Source organism: Myxocyprinus asiaticus, chromosome 23 (genome assembly GCF_019703515.2).
Source record: "Myxocyprinus asiaticus isolate MX2 ecotype Aquarium Trade chromosome 23, UBuf_Myxa_2, whole genome shotgun sequence".
In the NCBI taxonomy this organism is placed as follows: domain Eukaryota; kingdom Metazoa; phylum Chordata; class Actinopteri; order Cypriniformes; family Catostomidae; genus Myxocyprinus; species Myxocyprinus asiaticus.
Window position 1 is genome coordinate 35,182,028 of NC_059366.1, and position 22,749 is coordinate 35,204,776.

Genomic DNA, 22,749 nt, shown 5'->3' on the forward strand with positions numbered 1-22,749 from the left:
TCTTGATTTTGTTCTAGATTATTAGACAATTTTGGATCGATTGGATGGTTGAAGCATGTGCATTTAAAGTATAACTTTTTTAATGTATATAAACAAAGTGCATATAAATGTAACAATTCAAAACGAATACAATCTGAACAACATAATAAATTGGCTCCACCATCTTTGGTTCATTGGTTGACACTGCATGTCTGATTGACAGGAACAACAGGTGAGGCTGTTAGTCTGAGCAGACAGTCAGAACGAATGTGTGTGCGCTTGAGCATTTAGGCCTATTTAGAGCTGACTAATTTGCGAAAGATCCATCACTAGGTGACATTACACTGCCTCTGTAGCCTGTCCAAACCAGTTTCTGGAGGTGCCTTCATATGCAAACACTGTCTGTTGAGTCATTGACTGATAGGGCAGCGAGGCAACAAGACCTTTGGTTTCAAACACAGCCAGTGTTTCGAAAGCGTCCATCACTACCAATAGCGCGTGAACCGTGAAGGCGCACGCCAATACTATAACTATGAACACTAAATATTAATACCAAATTACTTTATTTACTAAATATTAACATCTATGTTTCAACTGTTTTCATAGGAGAAATAAAGTTAATATTTTTACTAATGTTTGTGGTGATTAAGAAACTATGTGTTAGGGGCCTGGGTAGCTCAGCAAGTAACGATGCTGACTACCACACCTGGAGTCAGGAGTTCGAATCCAGGGCGTGTTGAGTGACTCCAGCCAGGTCTCCTAAGCAACCAAATTGGCCTGGTTGCTAGGGAGGGTAGTGTCACATGGGGTAACCTCCTCGTGGTCACCATAATGTGGTCTCGCTCTTGGTGGGGCACATGGTGAGTTGTGCATGGATGCTGCGGAGAATAGCATGAAGCCTCCACGTGTGCTATATCTCCACGGTAATGTGCTCAACAAGCCATGTGATAAGATGCATGGATTGATGGTCTCAGATGTAGAGGCAACTGAGATTTGTCCTCTGCCACCCAGATTGAGGCAAGTCACTACTCCACCATGAGGACTTAGAGCACATTTGGAATTGGGCATTCCAAATTGGAGAGAAATGGAGAGAAGAAAAAAAAGAAATGTGTTAATCTTTAGCAAAGGCTGTTGTGTAGTGTGGAAGACTTTTCTCCCCTCTCTGTAAGAAAACTCTCGAAGTCAGGAGTTCCAGGTGTCAAAGGTTAGAGTTTATTGAGCAAACCAACAAAACCCGAGATGTCAGCTGAGGTCTGACTCTTTTGGTCAAACTCTCTTTTTTTAATACAGTTTGTTATCTAGCATTACCTCATGTCTACGCCTTCTTAATATTTTTTGTATCCAGTGGATTCTATTTCCCACCATTATTTCACAGAGCCTCTGACCCCTTTTTTAATGGTGGGAACCTGGCTTTTATTCCAAAACAAAAATAACATTTTAAATTCATTTATCATGAAAGTATACATTGTGTGTAAATAATACATCACAATCTGAGCATAATATAGTTACTTTTGATTATTGGGGGGGGGGGGGGGGTATTCTGCATGGAGAGGGTCCTAACATGGGGGCTTGCCATGTTAGAATTAAATGACCAGTCTAAATACTACTCAATCTCAGTAACCATCCTCTTATTTGAGACATTTACATTTACACATTTGGCAGACGCTTTTATCCAAAGCAACTTACAGTGCCCTTATTACAGGGACAATCCCCCTGGAGCAACCTGGAGATAAGTGCCTTGCTCAAGGACACAATGGTGGTGGCTGTGGGGATCGAACTGCTTACCAGTTCAGTGCTTTAGTCCACTACGCCACCACCACTCCTTTCACTAATTGATTAAAGTAATCATGGCTGACTGTGAATACTAAATTTCTGCAATGGCATCTGAAACTGAAAATTATTGATTTTAAAGGAAGTTGCATCCAAGCCGCTAGGTGTCAGTGTAAGTCAAGATGACACAAAGACAAAAGTTACTGTGTGCACCTTTTATGCACTATGACAGTGAACAGATGTATTTTTATAAACTAACATTAACAAAGATTCATATTCAAAAAATATTTTGTTCATTGTTTGTTCATGATACCTAATGCATTAACTGATGTTAACGAGTGTTACCCATAGGCTTTATATTTTTCTCTCATTTAATTAAAATATGGTTCTCTCTTCAACAGTTTTTATATTCTTTTGTCTCTGAAACCCAGTTTATTTGTGTCTCATCCAGTAGAGGGTGCAATTGATCTCATATTTGCTGTTGTAAAGTACCACGTTATGGTGATGCCCTCCTGTTGCCAACGTGCTTGGTAAATATGTACAGTCAGCTGCTGGTCAAAGCGAACATTCTGGGCAGCGTTGGCTGTGTGGACAGAGGAACTTAGATAATGAACCTTTGAAGTCCCTGCCCACGTCCCAGTGCTCTTCACTCAGCGTCTTGAAGCCGGGGTGTAGTCTCATATTCTGTTGAATACCAACGCTGGAATCTAACTCAGCCTGCTCTGTCCAAATTAAAACACCATTCATTCGTATGATCATTTTGGGCGACGCTCTCTAATTAGGACCATATGATGAGACGTCTGCTCTTCGTCTAAACAAAAGGTAAATTTAACACAACAATGGTTTCTTTTGTCTTCTAATGAAAGATAAAGTGCTGTTTATTGTGCCCGACTTAATGTAAAATGTGGACGAATTTTGTGAGATGTTTCCAGTTAAGTGTCTCTTCACTCTCGATGCTTTAGACAATATGAAATGTATCACTGGACTGAAATCAGGGGCGTAGATTCCGGGGGGATGGGAGGAGGTAACCTCCAAATAATCAAAACAAGCAAGTACAACCCCCCAACATTTATACCATGATCAATGGAAACATGTAAATGGTTCATGCTGCACAAATGTCAGAATGTCATGCATTTGTGATGTAAAGGGCCGTTCAAACCAAACACCAAACACGTTCTTGCACTAAAAAGCTAGACGCTGCATAGGGAGAACCGGGACTTTCTGTCCAATGTAAAATCGGAGACCTGAAGCAAAACCAGTGGTCTAGCACTTTGCGGCCAGCACCATACTCAGGAATGTTTTGTTAGGGAATCGCTATTTTTTTAATGTTATCTTGATGATAGAAAGCCTACAGAATAAAGAATAGCTACAACTGTGGAAGTTTCTGGGTATTTGGCATATATTCAGGACATTTCATTTAAAACCTAACCCTTTGATCAAGTTTACACAAAATGCAAGATTACCAGCGATTTTGGGAAATGTAAAAGTTAAAATAATATGTATATATATATATATATAAACATTCCTACAACTTTCAAATTGATGAGCAAATAAAGGAACAGAGAAACAATATGAACTCTCTTCTCCTTTGCTGCAGCCATGCTATTTGAATATTGGCTCAGGTACATTTTCATATTTCAAATACAGTTTTTTTTTTTTTTTACAGCTGTGCAACATACTTGGGGAGATGCCTTCTTTATTTATTTCTGAAAACAACCCTCTGATTAATAAGATAAAGTCACCAAAGTTCTACGTATTTACCATCTATATTTTTCCCTCTGCACAGGCTTCTGTTGAGACAAGGGAAGTCAAGATTACACAATAAGGATGGGAATCCTTAAACTACTGAAAGCTCAGTTCCTGTGCCATCTCATCATCTGTTACGTGTTCCTGGTCAGTGGGTTTATTATCAACCTGCTGCAGCTTTGTACTCTACCACTGTGGCCCATTAACAAGCAGCTTGCACGCAAGATCAACTGCCGATTGGGTTATTCCATTTCTAGCCGTAAGTTCTGCAAAGTGGCCACCAGAGTCAAACGAATATTTCTGACCTTACTGAAAGCAGCATATTGAGTGAAGCAACAAAATCACATCACAGCCTATCAGAACATATTATCAGATGTTATGAGGGCCCCTATGAAATCAGATTAGTAATTTTGTGGCTTTAATCCATGTCTTTTTTTTTTTTCCCCTCCCGATTTGGAATGCCCAATTCCCAATGTGCTTTTAAGTCCTCATGGTCACGTAGTGATTCACCTCAGTCCAGGTGGCAGAGGACGAATCCCAGTTGCCTCCACTTCTGAGACCATCAACTCGCGCATCTTATCACGTGGCTTGTTGAGCGCGTTGCCACGGAGACATAGCGCGTGTGGAGGCTTCACGCCATCCACCGCCGCCGCAACCACGCTCAACTCACCACGCGCCCCACCGAGAATTAACCACATTATAGCGATCACAAGGAGGTTACCCCATGTGATTCTACCCTCCCTAGCAACCGGGCCAGTTTTTGGTTGCTTAGGAGACCTGTTACTCAGCATGCCCTGGGTTTCGAGCTAGCGAACTCCAGGGATGGTAGCCAGCGTCTTTACCACTGAGCTACCCAGGCCACGCTAATCCATGTCTTCTAGCTTTGAGACATTTGCTATTGTACTCTTAAAAGTTGACAAAATGAACTTTAGGCAGTTATACACATTTAAGACATCTTTTTAACAAGCTTTATCACGTCACGCCTGTTGAGGGCACTATTAGAGTTAGTGGGATAAAGTCAGAGCATTGTTTGTATTGTGCCATGAAGCTAGCTTAAGGAGGCACACAACCTGAAACAATAGTTTCCTGTTTAAAAACCACAGTATTGCACAGCACACACTGAGGGTAACAAACAAACAGGAAGATATTTCTGGATATTGCAAATTGTCTTAGTATCTATTTATTTACATACAGTACATTTTGAATGGCTACTACTAGAAAGATATACATTTGTGGACTACTACACATTAATGAATATGTAAATACATTTTGCATTACAAATATGCATCAGTAAATTCAGTTGTATCTCCTTTTCTGTGTTTGCTCAGAAATGGTGGCACTGTTAGAATGGTGGTCTGGAACAGAATGCACACTTTACACAGATCCGGAAAGCTGTCTTCTCTATGGCAAAGAAAACGCCATTGTTGTTCTCAATCATAACTTTGAGATCGATTTTATGTGTGGTTGGACCTTCTGCGACCGATTTGGTGTTTTAGGGGTAAGGCAAAATCAGCCCACACGTAATGAAGTGTACTAAGCCCTCAATAAGTAGTTGTTGTAATGCGATTCCAAATGACATTTTGCTGGGATTAAGAATACTGATGTAGCAAAACATTGTTTTTTTTTTTGTTTGCTTGTTTTTTTATGAACTGTCAATCTTTTCCATAAAACAAATTTTAAAAAATTGTCTGGTTGTAATGATATACTGTCACAATTTCTTTTTTGTTTTTAATTTCAGAGCTCAAAAGTGTTGGCAAAGAAAGAACTTTTCTATGTTCCTGTGATTGGCTGGATGTGGTACTTCCAGGAAATCATCTTCTGCAAAAGGAAGTGGGAAGAGGATCGCAAGACAGTAGTGCAGAGCCTTCGCAACCTTTGGGATTACCCGGAAAACTTTTGGGTATGCATTTGAAAGTTTATTGTACATTGTATTCTGTTGACAATGAGATTTTAATAAATCTCGTATTTCCCTCTCTTTTAATATTCAACACCACCAAATTAAACACAAAAATGAAAACTCTGTAAGTAACTGTAATTATTTACTCATCCTCATGTTGTTTCGTATGCATATGCTGCTCTTTTTTTCTGTGGAACACAAAAGCAGAATTTTAAAAAATCTTCATGCAGCACTTGGTAAATACAATGACAGTTCATAGTGATCTTGTCTGTCAAGCTCCAAAAAAAAGCATCATAAAATATTAAATATGACACATCCCCTATTTTCCAAGCGTTGTGAAGACATACGATAGCTTTGTGTGAGAAACAGGCAGAAATTAAAGTTGTTAATCTTCCCCTCTGCTGCAGCTCTCAAATCTCATCCTGAATGAGATTTTTAGAGATTTCCAGAAAATCGACAAGATTTCTTCATTTGTTTTCCACTGGAAAAAAACCAACAAAACAACAAAAAAAAAAAAAAAAACCCAACAACAGCATACGTGTTTTGAACAATGTGAGGGTAAGTAATGAAAAAAAAAAGAATCTTTTTTAGGTCAACTATTCTTTAAAGAAGTACCCTATCTCCCTATTTTGACTGATACATTACTAAGCTTTACTGTAGTCTGTATCTCCTATTTGGTAGGTGAACACAGGGCATATTTATTTTTATGATGTATATATAGTTCTTGTTGCACTGTGAGGGTACACGATTCACTGAGAAGAAGCACAAGATTAGTATGGAGGTGGCGGAGAAGAAAGGTCTCCCCAAACTCAAGTACCATCTTCTACCTCGGACCAAAGGTTTTTGCGTCACAGTCCAGAACCTCAGGGGAACGGGTGAGAGCTGCTTGGCCTTTAATTAATGAGGAATCCATAGCAGCAGTGCTTTTATTGATCTTCCAATGATTTTGTTAAATGAAGGCAAATCCCTCAGTTGACGTCTCAGAAATTTAATACATTTAACAAGTAAAGATTGAATCTAGCTGACATATGTAACCTATAAGGACTCAGCTTGCTGACTTGGTTTGTGTCTCCTCTGTAGTTACTGCTGTGTACGATTCTACGCTTAATTTCAGAAACAACGAAATGCCAACTTTACTAGGAGTGCTCAATGGAAAAATGTACCATGCTGATTTATATGTGAGGTAAGAAGAAAAAAACAGAATCACAGGAGATTTACCCTGCTGTTGGGCAATATTTAACAGCATATTATTAATTGATAATATCTCCTGATATAGCAACGTTCAATATGCAATCTCCTTAATCATTTAAATATAATATAATACGTTTAGTTTCACTTATGGTATACAATATGAAAGTGTTGTCACGTCAACTGAAGACCTTTGCTCCTTTGCAAGATAAACCTTTATGGAATTCATTGTGTGTCTGTTAGACGGATTCCTTTGGCCTCAATTCCAGAGGACGAGACGGAATGTGCAGCCTGGCTCCACAAACTCTATCAGGAGAAGGTAGTTGCAATGCTTGCTTTATGTTGAGTTTTTTTTTTTAAATGGCATTACCTTATATTTCAATAGGACATCACCAGCTGGAATTCTAGTCATGGTTCCCGAGATCATAGAAAACCTGGAAATATCGGCAAATTTTAGTCATAGAAATCCCATTGTTTAGTAAATCATTCCTTTGAGTATGAATATGTTGAAACGGTTCACAAATCGGTCTGAATCAAAAGGAGTTTTAACAATCTGTATCCAGTCATCACAAATGCCTGGAAAAGTTATGGAAATTCATTGGTCAAAAAGGATTGGAAACCTGTCTAGTGCCAGTACATCAAATTTCTTTGAACAATGTTTTGAAATTCTATTCACACTCTGTCCATGTCCTTTTGCCCCTGCTAAGGTCAGTGCGCGTCACTGGTGGGAGCCATGTCAAACCTTTATCTTTTTTTAACTTCCTTGGGTGACAGTGTCTGTATTGTCATTACAGTAATGACATCTGTGTAACCGGCAGTCATTATTTAGGATGTGGAAAAGTAATGTATTCTTGCCATTTCTCACAGGACCAATTCCAAGAGCATTACAGACAGACAGGTCGGTTCCCTGGCCCCATTATGAGCCCCCCGCGGCGGCCTTGGTCCCTCCTGAACTGGCTCTTCTGGGTCTGTGTGCTGGTCTACCCTCTCTGCATGCTACTGCTGCAACTGCTGCTGTCAGGGTCCACAGTCACTGTCATCTCTACATTTGTATTCTGTCTAGCAGGTACTTGGGGAAAAGACAGGGCGTATCGGTGGTACTATTTTAAGCTGGTATAACAAATAGCAAAATAAAGTAGATATGGAATTTAAACATTTAAAGGGATAGTTCACCCAAAAATGAAAATACTGTCGTCATTTACTCGCCCTCATTTGTTCCAAATCTGTATGACTTTCTTCTGTGAAACACAAAAACAGCCTCAGTTTCCACTCACTTTCATTGCATGGGGAAAAGCAGTGTCAACATTTTTCACAAAATCGTAACGAAATGAGGGAGAGTAAATGATGACAGAATTTATATGTTTGGGTGAACTATCCCTTTATGATTGAGTCAAGGACACATAGGCTAACTTTTAGTCAGTAATCTTCTTTTGGCAACAAACTAAGAAATGATGTACTGCTCCTATTTTCCTTCAACCTGTTTTCTTCAAAATATTACAATATAAACAGAGGTCAATTAAGTACTATAGCAGTAAGTATATCAACCACTTTAATCTGGATTTAATGCATGTTGCTCTATTCATACATGCATGGATGAATGGCACATTTGTAATGCATTTTTATTGCCTCCTGCATCTAAAGTGCTCTTAAATGTCACAGCATGTGAGAAAAACAGGTTTAAAAATGTATTTCAGTAGCAAGTTTCATCTAAACATATTGCACACCAGTGCGGTAAAAACACATATTTACCTTCACGATTCAGTTATACTAAATACAGTAATCATATACTCAATATTCTGTTTAAATGAAGCTTTAATTTGAGCTTGTTTCATCTCTCCTTAGTTTAACACAAGGTTTCCACATCTTTTGACCAATTTGCAAGATTTTTCCTGTTGTTCGAGACTACTGGGTTTTTGTAATAATTTTATAGAGACTGTACTCACAAACAGCAACCCCATTAAATATTTTAGAGCCAAGTATAATTAGAAACATAGGTCTCACTTTAAAATAAGGCTTTACAGTGTGTTAACAGCAGCATTTATTAATCTTAAATTTTCATTTCTACGTAAGCTAATGCATTAAAAATTGCATAAGTTACGTTAATGGATTGTGAAATAACAATTAACAATAGTATATTTATAAACAAACATTAACCATTATTAATAAATGCTGTATTATCATGATGCCTAATGTATTAACATATATAACCTTATAAAAGTGTTACCGAGAAATCTATATTCACCATAGAAATTTGCATGAATTTTCTTATGATTTTGATGATTTCTGTGACTTTACCAGACCTGGAAATCACAAGTTTAAAAACTCCCTGATATTTCCAGGTTTATCATGCCCATGGGAACCCAGTTAATATTATGTCAATGATCTAATAATGAATAATATACATAATTGCTTGTAGCCCTTGTTTCATGCATGCCAATATGACTGGCTGTTGCACTGTGGAACTGACAAATCTTTGCCTTCATTTTCAGCATCAGTTGGTATCCACTGGATGATCAGACAGACTGAGATTGACAAGGGTTCGAACTACGGGAACAGAGAGTTGCAGATGAACAATAACTGAGGAAGAACTGTCACCAAGGCAACAAAATCAAGCTGAAATAAGGGCACTTTCACAACAGAGAAAGTGGCACTTGCCAAGCAAAACAGCCCTTATGAGTGAAATTTGAGGAACAAATCAGGAATAAGAGACCCAGCCCTGTGTACCTAGAGAGAAAAAGTCATTTGAATCAGGGTAATTTTGAATCTGAGAGAAACCTGACACACTTCTGACTCACCACTTGTCCATGTTTTTTTTTTTTTTTAAAAGAGGAGACATGGAGGCCATTTAAAAAAAATGGTCTGTTTATTAATATTCTTTTTTAAATATTGCAAACACTGTTGGAGGAGCAGAGAACCAGCAACATTGATGCCTGTGTATTAGCTCGTTTTCTGTTTGTCCACCTGTCCGAGTGTAGCAGCAGAAGTGGAGTCAGACTGGCCTCTTCTCTCTCATTGATTGGTTATGCTCTTACACCCAGATCATAAAGGCACGCCATTGGCCAGCAGGAGGCTGGGCTGACGCAGCACAACTACTTATAGGCTTAAATATGACTTGTTAACAGTGGGCTCTGCAGTAAGGCAAAATAAACACAAAAATACCTTTAACAAAATTAAAAATTTGAAACCTTCTCTGTGAACATCAGTCCAAGGTCTGTATACTTTCTTCAGTGAAAGTTAGTGTGCATACAGTCAGTCCATGTATTGCCAAACTCTCCCTCCATCTTCCCTTCTCTGATGCTTTGTGCTGTCAGAGGAGAACATATTTCTACAAAAGTCCCTTGAACTAATGTACTTTGTCTCCTTTAACTTGTATTACCTGTGACACAATCAACAAAATTCATTTACCAGCGAAAAGTGGCTATTAAACTTCAGCTTTACAATATGCTTTGTACAAAGAAATCCCTAACCATATTCTTACAGTATGTACATTAAAACCCTCTTCTCCAAACAAGCTTTTCAATCCATCTGCTCATGTGACTGTACATGTAAGACTTTCCCTCTTTCAGCAGTCTTTTCCATTTGAGAGTCCAGAGTTCCTTTCATGACGTGAAGTAGTGCTAGCATTTTTGTAAACGTTAGAGAATACAACGACCCCTGATCACTCTTCATCTGTGCAGACCTGTAATTAAAAGACATGAGATTGACATGTGTCATTCCATTGCCTCAGCCTATCAGGTGACAGTATGTGATGGTCTGTGCCTACCTCATCCTTTTATTAGTAAATCATTGTCTACTGGTAGTTAGTGTGTGTGAATTTGGTTGTTTCGGCATCTAATTTTTGCTGTTTACAAGTGTGTATCAAGTTTCTCTATAAGGATAACCCAGTCAAATTCAGTGTAGCCATACTAAGGCTTAGTTCAAACTGGACACAAATCCAATAACTGTTCACACTTTAATTTTGTAAGTGATGAAATCTGATCTGTTGTTTAGATAGTACAGGGTAATTCAGTGTCAACTCAACCAGAGGTCTAAATGTAGTTTATATATATATATATATATATAAACTATATTCAAATAGGGCCTTTACAATGAAGATACCAAAGGAAATTTTTGTAAATGTAAATGGATATTAAGATATATATTTAAAAAAAATACTTTTAATATAAAAGTTATAGGTACTCCAAAAACAAAACAAAAAAATTATAGGCACTCGAAACAAAATTGTATTTTTCCCATTTTTGGACCATTGGCGTATAATGCAAGGGGTGTTGAAATAACTGATTTTAGTCATATATCTTCCAATCTCTGTGTAAAAACATATAATGATGCTGCCTGTCACCCACCCCCCATCAATCATGTTTATCTTTCTTCAGAAAAATTAAAATCAAAAATTTCAGCTGAGGAAGTTTCTGGAATTTGGGTGATTTGACATGGAATTATCCTTTAGTTAATGTAGTGTCTACATTGGGTGCTATAGTAAAGATGTAGTAAATACTATTCACAACCCAATCAGACTGATCAGACTACTTCCAAAAACATCACTTTTAAACAGATTTCAAACCACATATGGATCAGGTTTGTAAAATACTTTTTTTTTTTTTGCCATTCAGACTACAAGCAACTAAACATATCTGAATTTGGACTGTTGCTGCCTGTCTGAATGCATGCAACTTGACTTCAATCCAAACATTTGGATTGTTGTTGCCTGTCTGAACAAAGCCTAAAAGTGCTGAAGGTCAACATACATGACAAATTTGTCTGCGTGGATCTAGATTGGGGTCTGTTAATTCAAGTAACAGATCGGAAATTTGATGTCGTCTCTCTGAAACCTGTGAGCCCGTGAAAGAGCAGAAGGAAGAAACTAGCTTTGTGAAATGAAGCACGTTCAGACCTTGACAAACGGGTGGTCCAGCAAGGCGCTGGCGGTCCAGCGGCGCTTGGGTTCATTCTCCAGGCAGTGGGTCAGGAAGTCCTTCCCCTCTGTGCTTAGCTTTTCAGGAATGGGGGGCTTGTGGCCCATCCCCACTTTATACATTATCTGGAAGTTATGCTCATATTCATGCCATGGTCTCTGAATAAAACATACAGAATGGAAAAAAAGTGTTCACAAACTAATTTGTACTACAAGATATACAGTTGAAGTCAGAAGTTTACATACATCTTAGCCAAATACATTTATACTCAGTTTTTCACAATTCCTGACATTTAATCGTAGAAAACATTCCCTGTCTTAGGTCAGTTAGGATCACTACTTTAAGAATGTGAAATGTCAGAATAATAGTTTATTTATTTAAAAAATAAACTATTAAAAGTTTATTATTAAAAGTTAATTTATTTCAGCTTTCATTTCTTTCATCACATTCTCAGTGGGTCAGAAGTTTACATACACTGTGTTAGCATTTGGTAGCATTGCCTTTAAATTGTTTAACTTGGGTCAAACTTTTTGGGTAGCCTTCCACAAGCTTCTCACAATAAGTTGCTGGAATTTTGGCCCATTCCTCCAGACAGAACTGGTGTAACTGAGTCAGGTTTGTAGGCCTTCTTGCTCGCACATGCTTTTTCAGTTCTGCCCACAAATTTTCTATCGGATTGTGGAGAGGTTCTTTGTGATGGACACTCCAATACCTTGACTTTGTTGTCCTTAAGCCATTTTGCCACAAATTTGGAGGTATGCTTGGGGTCACTGCGCTTTAACTTCCTGGCTGATGTCTTGAGATGTTGCTTCAATATATCCACAATATATCCGGTTGGGATGGTGTTCTTTGGCTTGCAAGCCTCACCGTTTTCCCTCCAAACATAATGATGGTCATTATGACTAAACAGTTCCCATTTTTGTTTCATCAGACCAGAGGACATTTCTCCAAAATGTAAGATCTTTGTCCCCATGTGCACTTGCAAACTGTAGTCTGGCTTTTTTATGGCGGATTTGGAGTATTGGCTTCTTCCTAGCCGAGCAGCCTTTCAGGTTATGTCGATATATGACTCATTTTACTGTGGATATAGATACTTGTCTACCTGTTTCCTCCAGAATCTTCACAAGGTTATTTTGTTTTCACACCAAACTACGTTCATCTCTAGGAGCCAGAATGAGTCTCCTTCCTGAGTGGTATGATGTCCGCGTGGTCCCATGGTGTTTATACTTGCGTACTATTGTTTGTACAGATGAATGTGGTACCTTCAGGCATTTGGAAATTGCTCCCAAGGATGAACCAGACTTGTGGGGGTCCACAATTTTTGGCTGATTTCTTTTGATTTTCCCATGATGTCAAGCAAAGAGGCACTGAGTTTGAAGGTAGGCCTTACAATACATCCACAGGTACACCTCCAATTGACTCCAATTAGCCTATCAGAAGCTAATTGGCTAACTGCCTAAAGGTATGACATCATTTTCTCAAATTTTCCAAGCTGCTTAAAGGCACAGTTAACTTAATGTATGTAAACTTCTGACCCACTGGAATTGTGATATAGTCAATTAAGTGAAACAATCTGTCTGTAAACAATTGTTGGAAAAATACGCATGTTATGCACAAAGTAGATGTCCTAAACGACTTGCCAAAACTTTAGTTTGCTAATATGACTTCAACCAAAGTGTATGTAAACTTCTGACTTCAACTGTTTAAACTTTAATACTGATTGTCCAAGCTGAATCCGGTCTCATTGTAATTTGTAGAAATCTTTTATTTCTTTTTAAAGAGTCATATCAGGCAGTCATGACATTCAATTTGTTTTGGTATAATTTTGTGTAGTTCAGGCATGTGTGGGCAAGCTCAGAAAATTCCTCAGAAAAGGATTTTCACTTGAAAATGTTATGGAGCAGTCATGTTTTCAAGCAGTACACTACAGGAAAAGGTCCCTTTCAAACCTAACAAATAATGCAGCAAAACCAAAAAAAAAAAAAAAAAAAAAAAAAAACTCCATGGATAAAGACCAAACTTTACAGTAAGGACTACATACTACCTTCCCAGTGACCATCTCTATTAGGACACAACCAAGGCTCCAGATATCAGCAGCACGGCCATGACCTACACCCTTTGCTCTTGTGATGACCTCAGGTGCCATATATGCTAGAAGTGACAGAGAAAAAAAAGTTTTGCTTTGGCAAATCATTAAAATGCTAAAGATTCTGTTGATAAAGCTTAAAATAATTTTTCACCCTAAAATGTTAATTCTCTCATCATTTACTCACCCTTGTCATCATGACTTACTTACTTCTGCGGAACACAAAGATGTATGCTGTGTTTATATAATTCAAGTCAATGGGGTCCAAAACTTTCAAACTCCAAAACGACATAAAGGCAGCATAAAGGTAATCCATAAACTGGTGGCCAAAAGTTTGGAATAATGTACAGATTTAGCTGTTTCAGAAGGAAAGTGGTACTTGAATTCACCAAAGTGGAATTCAACTGATCACAAAGTATAGTCAGGACATTACTGATGTAAAAAAACAGCACCATCACTATTTGAAAAAAGTCATTTTTGATCAAATCTAGACTGATCCCAATCTCCATTTCCAGCAGCCATCACTCCAACACCTTATCCTTGAGTAATCATGCTAAATTGCTAATTTGGTACTAGAAAATCACTTGCCATTATATCAAACACAGTTGAAAGCTGTTTGGTTCATTAAATGAAGCTTAACATTGTGTTTGTTTTTGAATTGCACAGTATGCAATAGACTGGCATGTCTTGGTCAATATTAGGTCAAAAATGGCAAAAAAGAAACAGCTTTCTCTAGAAACTTGTTCATCATTCATTGTTTTAAGGAATGAAGGCTATACAATGCTTAAAATTGCCAAAAAACTGAAGATTTTCATACAAAGGTGTACACTACAGTCTTCAAAGACAAAGGACAACTGACTCTAACAAGGAGAGAAAGAGATGTGGAAGGCCAGATGTACAACTAAACAAGAAGATAAGTACATCAGAGTCTCTAGTTTGAGAAATAGACACCTCACATGTCCTCAGCTGACAGCTTCATTGAATTATACCCGCTCAACACCAGTTTCATGTACAACAGTCAAGAGAAGACTCGGGGTGCAGACCTTATGGGAAGAACTGCAAAGAAAAAGCCACTTTTGAAACAGAAAAACAAAAGGTTACAGTGGGCAAAGAAACACAGACATTGGACAACAGATAATTGGAAAAGAGTGTTATGGATCTTAACCCCATTGAGCTTTTGTGGGATCAGTTAGACTGTAAGGTGCGTGAGAAGTGCCTGACAAGACAGTCAGATCTATGGCAAGTGCTACAGGAAGTGTGGGGTGAAATGTTACCTGGGTATCTGGACAAACTGACAGCTAGAATGCCAAGGATCTGCAAAGCTGTCATTGCTGTACATGGAGGATTTTTTTTGATGAGAACACTTTGAATTAGTTTAAGAAGTTCTGAATTTATTTTTTTTTTCAAATTGTAATAGTAATTTTTCATGTTATTAATATCCTGAATATACACTGTGATCAGTTGAATGCCACTTTGGTGAATAAAAGTACCAATTTCTTTCCATAAGAGCAAAATCTGTACATTATTCCAAACTTTTGGCCACCAATGTATGACGCCAGCGGTCTTTTGAAGCGATATGATCAGTTTTCAGTGAGAAACAGATGAAAAGTAACTCTCATATCGTATTGCTTCAGAAGACATGAATGGATTACCTTTGGAGCATGAAAGTTTTGGAGCCCATTGACTTGCATTGTATGGACAAAAAGAAAGTCATATGAGTCTGAGACAGCATAAGGGCAAGTAAATGATGAATTATTATTTTTGGGTAAACTATTCCTTTAAGATTCATTACATCCATACATTTCTATTGCTTTTCTATTTTTCTATTTCTATTATTTTAGTGCCAGAATTTGTGATTAATTTTTCATATTTAATGGTACTATGTCCAAGCACATTTTACAAATTAAAATTATTTTTCTTCCTATACATTTAAATGAGCTTGAATCAAAATATGCCAGCTCCTTCAGCTCGCTCAAAGCAGTGGAAAATGTTCCTGACTTTCAGCATGCTTGATGCTGTTTCCCAACATGTTGAAACTCGTGTTTAGGGATGTACAGTAAAGATTGTGGTTTTTGAAAAGTGTCCGTTTCTTATGCAATATCACAATACCATACTGAAAGTATGGAAAACGCCCTATTGTGTTTAAACCTGGGAACTACAAAGATGACCCTCTCACCTGCAGTTCCCAGTGTGCTGTTTACTTCTCCAGGCATTGTCTGAGCATTGTTCTTCAGCTTCACTGAGCAACCAAAGTCCCCTAGCTTTATCAGGCCCGAAGATGTGAGGAAGATATTGGCTCCTGGGAAGTAAAATAACATTGCATTTCCACATTTATTGTACTTGGTCATTGTAAACTGATCTCATAATTGCATTGGGTCATTTTGGTGAGGAAAAGAGTGGAATCTTGTTGTAAATTAAGCATAAATTAAGACCTTTAATGTCTCTGTGTACAATGCCATGTTCATGGAGCACATTGATTGCCGTTGTGATCTGCTTGCTGTAGAGGCGGATGACGTGTTCCTGCAGACCCAGTCTAGACACCTCCTCCAGTGTCCCCTCATCACAGTACTCCATAAATATATACATCTCTTCCTGTAGAAGCCAATAAAAGGAGCAAAGTGGAATACAAAGTGGAAACTAACAAAAAACTTCAGGTAGGCATGGACATAAACACAAATGTTTTACCCTGTGTAACTCAACACCAAAGTAGCGGACAAGATTGGGATGTTTGATTCCTTCAAAGATCTTCAGCTCATCGGCCGTTTCCTTTATGGTTTTGTGGTCATTGGGCTGAAACCGGATCTGAAGGTAAATTTACAATTAATAGACTGTTAATCACACATGAGTATCACCCTAAAAGGTGACAAAAATGAACCTTTAAAAATCTAAAATTTACCAGGGAAAACTGGCCAATAGTATTGATAACTCATCTTGGGCTACAAAGATTTTAGTTCTTTTAAATGCTCTCTACAAAGAGAATGCCTCTCCCCCCTAATACCAACAGCATCCAACTTGCTAACTAAAGCCCATGAAAAAAAGGAAGAAGCCTTTCGATATGTCCCACCTTAACTTTGTAACAGGAAATATGTCAACACTAGGGGTGTAACGGTGTATTGTGACATGATACATCGTGGTTCAAAAATGTAACGATACGCATTGTGGAGATTGGACTTTATTTATTTTTTATTATTTTTATTATTTTACAAGCATCTGTACCAGTAGTGTAGCCTAGGGCATATACAGGCATACGTCGTATGCCCACCTATCTTTCTTAGGATTTTGTATATGTCCACCTGATATATATACACAAACACACACACACACACACACACACACACACACACACACACACACACACTACCGGTCAAAAGTTTTGAAACACATTCATTCTTTATTATAATTTTATTTTTTTACATTTTTGAATAATTGTAAAGTCATCAAAACTATGGAATAACATAAATGGAACTATGGGAATTATGTTGTGACTAAACAAAATCCAAAATAAATCAAAACTGTGTTATATTTTAGCATCTTCAAAGTAGTCACCCTTTGCCTAGAATTTGCAGACATGTACTATTGACATTTTCTCAACCAACTTCTTGAGGTATCACCCTGGGATGCTTTTTAAACAGTATTGAAGGAGTTCCCATCTATGTTGGGCACTTATTGGCTGCTTTTCTTTATTATTTGGTCCAAGTCATCAATTTCAAAAACTTTGTTTTTTTAAATTAAATTTTAGTTTTATAATGAAATAAATTAATATGGTGGCACAATTATATTTTTGTCTACAAAACTAATTTCAAACATTTAAGCATACACCTTCAGATCAAAAGATTTTTAAGATCATGAGAAACATTTCAGTCAAGTGTTTCAAAACTTTTGACCGGTAGTGTGTATGTGTGTGATATATATATATATATATATATATATATATTTTTTTTTTACGTGTACAGAGATTCTCTCTAAACACGCACGGAGCTGCGGGAGCACAGCTGATGGCACTGGCAAGACAGACAGTCCAACTAAGCTGATCCACCAATCAGAACGTTCATTTCAGACGTGATATTTGCTAACCAATAATATTTTCCATTTCAGTAAGGGGCAGGACAATTCCAGCATCTGAAGCACAAGCATCCCTGGAGTAACCATAATTTGCACTGTAACTTTATTTCCCTGCTAAATGTAAATATATACACTGGCAGCCAAAAGTTTGGAATAATGTACAGATTTCAGAAAGAAATTGGTACTTGAATTCACCAAAGTGGAATTCAACTGATCACAAAGTATAGTCAGGACATAACTGATGTAAAAAAAACAGCACCATCACTATTTGAAAAAAGTCATTTTTGATAAAATCTAGACTGATCCCAATCCCCATTTCCAGCAGCCAACACTCCAACACCTTATCCTTGAGTAATCATGCTAAATTGCTGATTTGGTACTAGAAAATCACTTGCCATTATATCAAACACAGTTGAAAGCTATTTGGTTTGTTAAATGAAGCTTAACATTGTGTTTGTTTTTGAGTTGCCACAGTATGCAATAGACTGGCATGTCTTAAGTTCAACATCAGGTCAAAAATGGCAAAAAAGAAACAGTTTTCTCTAGAAACTTGTCCATCAATCATTGTTTTGAGGAATGAAGGCTATACAATGCTTGAAATTGCCAAAAAACTGAAGATTTCATACAAAGGTGTACACTACAGTCTTCAAAGACAAAGGACAACTGACTCTAACAAGGACAGAAAGAGATGTGGAAGGCCCAGATACAACTAAACAAGAGGATAAGTACATCAGAGTCTCTAGTTTGAGAAATAGACGCCTCACATGTCCTCAGCTGACAGCTTCATTGAATTCTACCCACTCAACACCAGTTTCATGTACAACAGTCAAGAGAAGACTCAGGGGTGCAGACCTTATGGGAAGAATTGCAAAGAAAAAGCCACTTTTGAAACAGAAAAACAAAAAGAAAAGGTCAGAGTGGGCAAAGAAACACAGACATTGGAAAACAGATAATTGGAAAAGAGTGTTATGGATCTTAACCCCACTGAACTTTTGTGGGATCAGCTAGACTGTAAGGTGTGTGAGAAGTGCCCGACAAGACAGCCACATCTGTGGCAAGTGCTACAGGAAGTGTGGGGTGAAATGTCACCTGAGTATCTGGACAAACTGACAACTAGAATGCCAAGGATCTGCAAAGCTGTCATTGCTGCATGTGGAGGATTTTTGAAGTAGTTTAAGAAGTTCTGAATTACTGAAGTTCAGTAATGTCCTGACTATATATTGTGATCAGTTGAATGCCACTTTGGTGAATTAAAGTACCAATTTCTTTCCATAAGAGCAAAATCTGTACATTATTCCAAACTTTTGGCTGCCAGTGTATACACATTTAAATTGAACTTATGCAATTAAACTTTGTGAAAATACTACATGTCATTGCACCCCTGCTAGTCTTTGATACTCTTTTTTTTTAAATATTTTTTTTTGCCTTTTACTGCTGTCGGTGGTGCCTTTTTCTCGTGATATCAAATTATTTCAATTTATATCTCTAAGTAGGAAAACAATTTCACTATACACAGAAAAGCACATTATAGTACACTAACAAAACAAACAACCATTAATTTGTATATAGGCTATACTATATGGTAATACAAGATAACATGTTAACGTGAACATTACTACACTTACATTAGCTACAATGCTTAACAGTTTATTGCGTATTATGAATTTGCTTATTAGTTAGAGTAATAATAAAGCATTAACAATTTTCATAGTAGCCTATTAAAAGGAACATTAATGACACCTATTAATTTAAATACATATTTAACATCAAGTTACCATACCATTGTTCTTAGCAGTGTACTCTACACCATGCCAGCAAGAATCTTACACTGATATACATTTTGTAAGTTTATATTGGACTACACCGATCAGCCACAACATTAAAACCACCTGCCTAATATTGTGTCAGTCCCCCTCATGCCGCCAAAACAGAGCCAACCCGCATGGTGATATTCTTCTCACCACAATTGTACAGAGTGGTTATCTGAGTTACAGTACACCGTAGAACCATTCTGACCATTCTATCATAAATTCACAGCATGCCCACCTCTTCAGGTGTGCAAGACTAGTCGACTAAACGGTTCTGATGCTGCTAGTCGACACTGGAATTACTAATCGGTTAATATTTTTCCCCATTAAACTGTTCAACATTTTTACATATTTACATTTGGCTTTATATTATTTATTTATTTGTTTACAGAGGCTGCACTTAAATTACTGTCATAATAAGGTTACATATTTCAAATAGAATTAATAATATAATTTTGTTTTGTTTTTTAAAGAGGATATCTGGAGCAGATACAGAGTTTAATTTCACCTCAGGCTGCGCGTGCTTCTTCCCTCTCTCAATTGTGGCACGCGCAGGAAAATGTCCTCTCGCTAGACAAGCAAACTCAGCAAAGTAGCTGTGAAATTACTTCAGTGGTGGTGCGGCAAGTGGATTTCCAAACGTTTTAAAGTCCCTTAAATCTGTGCATGCTTGTATGTTATTTTTCCACTGTGCAGGCTTTTTCAAGCCTCAGGTGAGTCAAGTCCTGTCTTTCACAGGACCATGACGACGTGTTCATTTTGCTCATCTAAAAATGTATGCTTTTGAGTAAGTAGCCTAGAAAATGACTGTTTTAGGATAGGTATGCAATTTTTTTAATCTGCTGATTAAGAAGGTTATTTTCAACGAGGTGCCGACTGCTTAATGGGTTAAACGATCTTTTATTCTGTGTGCACGTCATGTTTAGAATACATTAGGTTTATTGTAGGCTACATCACAGGCCTATTTTTTTCGATCATATTTATTATTTTTACATCGTAACTGTTATTGGTTAATGTTCTTAAACAGCTGTCATATTAGATCAATGGCTAATGCACAACTGCACGTTGTGAAATTCGTGCAACTTTTCAGAGCATTTGTTTTTTCTCGTAGATTTGTCTGAGCCTACCTGTTAATTATGTTCAACAATGCCCTGACTGTTTTAATATGTTATGTAATTTTTACTTGGTGAATTCCATTTAGAACAGGTTATTAAGGTTGTCCTATTGGTCCCGCACTATTCATTCAATTGTTTTCAGTAAATACACCTATATTCGCTTAAGGTGAATGCATGTTCTATATTTAATGTACAATGATGATAATGCACGGTGCAGATAAATGCCCTTTTCAGTGGAATTTTGCGGTGGATTTGGAATAGCTGAAGCATTTCAAATGGGTCGCATAAACACAATTTTTGACTGTTTTCTGAAGGTTGGTTACTTTTTAGACTAGTCGACTCCAAAATGTTCATATAAACGTCAGTGAAATTAGTCCCTACTCTTCAGGGGCCGGTTGCACCAGCTATATGTAAGTTACAACTTAGCCTAGTTGTGGAGTAAATGGGCTCGAAGTCACAATTTACACACTACTAAATATTTGAGCATTGCACCATTATTCTTAGGTAGGACGTAACCCTACGTATAAACTAAATATTTACGGCAGCCTCCGACCAGGAGTAACAGATGGAATAAAAAAGCAGACTGATATTTTATGACATCAGTGAGCTCATGTTTTGCGTGACAGGCGTCAATCATTTTGACATACATTATGATGTTGACATTTACACTTGTTTACATTTATGAGAGAGAAAAAAACAACTTACTTTTAAGTGGCTCTTCAGCATGAAACGGATCTAACGGTACAGTTTTCAGGGTGCATCGCCCGCTGTCAAGTTTCAACACATTCAATATATATATATATATATATATATATATATATATATATATATATATATATATAGGATATTAAAATGAATAAATGTCTATTTTTCCAGTATTAGTATTTGTTTATCACCCCTTATTTATTTTAGATACCAGTTTCTATATATTGTTATTTACACAGGGCAAATACACTATATCAAATCTACTTTTATTACGAGTCGTATTTTAATGGGGATATAATTTATTACAGCTGACAGTTATGTGAGCAAACAACCGTAACAAGATCAAATTGAAGCTGTTTATTGGATCAATACATGTCAACGTCATATTATGCGCCTACGCATTAGTTTACGGAGAGCTTACGAACTACTAGTTAAGTCTTGCCTTAAGAACAAGTGGTGCAACCAAATTAAGCTCTGACTTAGTTACAAACTAACTAGTAATTACTAAGCCCTTAGCGTGAACTTTACGTCTCAATTTAAGAGAGACCTTACAGAAAGCTGGTGCAACGCTACCCTGATGTCCTTCTGATGCGCGAGAGAAATTAGACTACGTTCACACAGTCAGTGTTTGGGATTGACAACCGTATTTATTAACAGGTTTAAGTCTTGAAATGTCCTGTTCATATGACAGATTACAGTAGCGGCTTGAATCCGGTCTGTATGAACGAACAACCGAAGTCACAACCGTATTCTGACAGCTTTAACCATAGTGACAGTGACTAAGCACCGTTCACACCACGGGCGGCATGTCGCTAGACTTTAGGGCTGGGAATCGATTGCAAAAAGAATCCATTCCTTGATTCCGAGGCATTAGGAATCGAGAATCGACTCTAAAGATGGAATCGATTCCGCTCAGGGAAATGGACTGATATGTTAATTTTCATGACCACTGAACTACTACACATTCCAGAAGCCATAACAGCACTAATTCAATTCACAAAAGGATTATTAACCTGATATATTAACCTATTAACCTAATCATTAACCTGATTCTGAATCTTTTGCAGTTCGTCAGCTATAAAATGTACTCAGTTTGTTTAAATCTGTATGACGCAATCGCACAAGCCCTTCAACCCATCGGACAGCTGCTGCTTTCCAGACCTATACGGTAGTCTGCCAGTATTTTACTTTGGATCAAACTAATAATCCAATAAAATGCCAAATTTGTGATGGAAAATTGTTGTATAGTAACAACTTCAGCCATGTTACAACACTTGTCTGCAACCAGGAGATGGCAGAGGAGGATCAAGTAACATCAGTAAGCAAGAGTCTAACACTTCTCTATTAATTTTCAATATTTTTACAGTAGGCCTATGTTTTAAAACATTTTGCCTATTTGTTTTTCATTCTTTTTACACCATTTTTACATTAAAATTATTCTACGAAATCAAATTCAAAACCAAAATTTTAAAAATACATT

General features: G+C 37.3%; 2 protein-coding genes across 9 annotated transcripts in view; one reads left to right on the forward strand and one right to left on the reverse strand.

Moving 5' to 3' along the window:
• The first annotated feature begins 2,267 nt into the window (after nt 1–2,267).
• On the forward strand, nt 2,268–10,100 carry LOC127413896 (1-acyl-sn-glycerol-3-phosphate acyltransferase delta-like). 3 transcript variants are annotated; one of them, XM_051651461.1, is made up of 9 exons: nt 2,274–2,571; nt 3,536–3,754; nt 4,824–4,993; nt 5,234–5,395; nt 6,114–6,267; nt 6,473–6,575; nt 6,824–6,899; nt 7,448–7,646; nt 9,070–10,100. In XM_051651461.1, exons 2-9 carry the CDS (start codon nt 3,577–3,579, stop codon nt 9,159–9,161), a joined length of 1,134 nt encoding a protein of 377 aa, XP_051507421.1. In that variant the 5' UTR covers nt 2,274–2,571; nt 3,536–3,576; the 3' UTR covers nt 9,162–10,100. The 3 variants fall into 3 exon arrangements, with proteins under 3 accessions (XP_051507423.1, XP_051507421.1, XP_051507422.1); XM_051651463.1 differs by lacking the exon at nt 7,448–7,646 and having other exon boundaries at nt 2,268–2,571; XM_051651462.1 differs by lacking the exon at nt 2,274–2,571 and having other exon boundaries at nt 3,536–3,642.
• The window catches only part of LOC127413879 (mitogen-activated protein kinase kinase kinase 4-like), a 62,118-nt gene continuing 49,119 nt past the window's right edge, over nt 9,751–22,749 (reverse strand). For all 6 annotated transcript variants that reach the window (XM_051651421.1, XM_051651420.1, XM_051651423.1 and 3 more), the window contains 6 exons: nt 16,265–16,381; nt 16,012–16,171; nt 15,756–15,878; nt 13,538–13,644; nt 11,472–11,651; nt 9,751–10,259 (listed from right to left, as the gene is read on the reverse strand). In XM_051651421.1, coding sequence (XP_051507381.1) covers nt 10,239–10,259; nt 11,472–11,651; nt 13,538–13,644; nt 15,756–15,878; nt 16,012–16,171; nt 16,265–16,381 — 708 coding nt within the window. In that variant the 3' untranslated portion in view covers nt 9,751–10,238. The remainder of the gene's footprint in view (nt 10,260–11,471; nt 11,652–13,537; nt 13,645–15,755; nt 15,879–16,011; nt 16,172–16,264; nt 16,382–22,749) is intronic.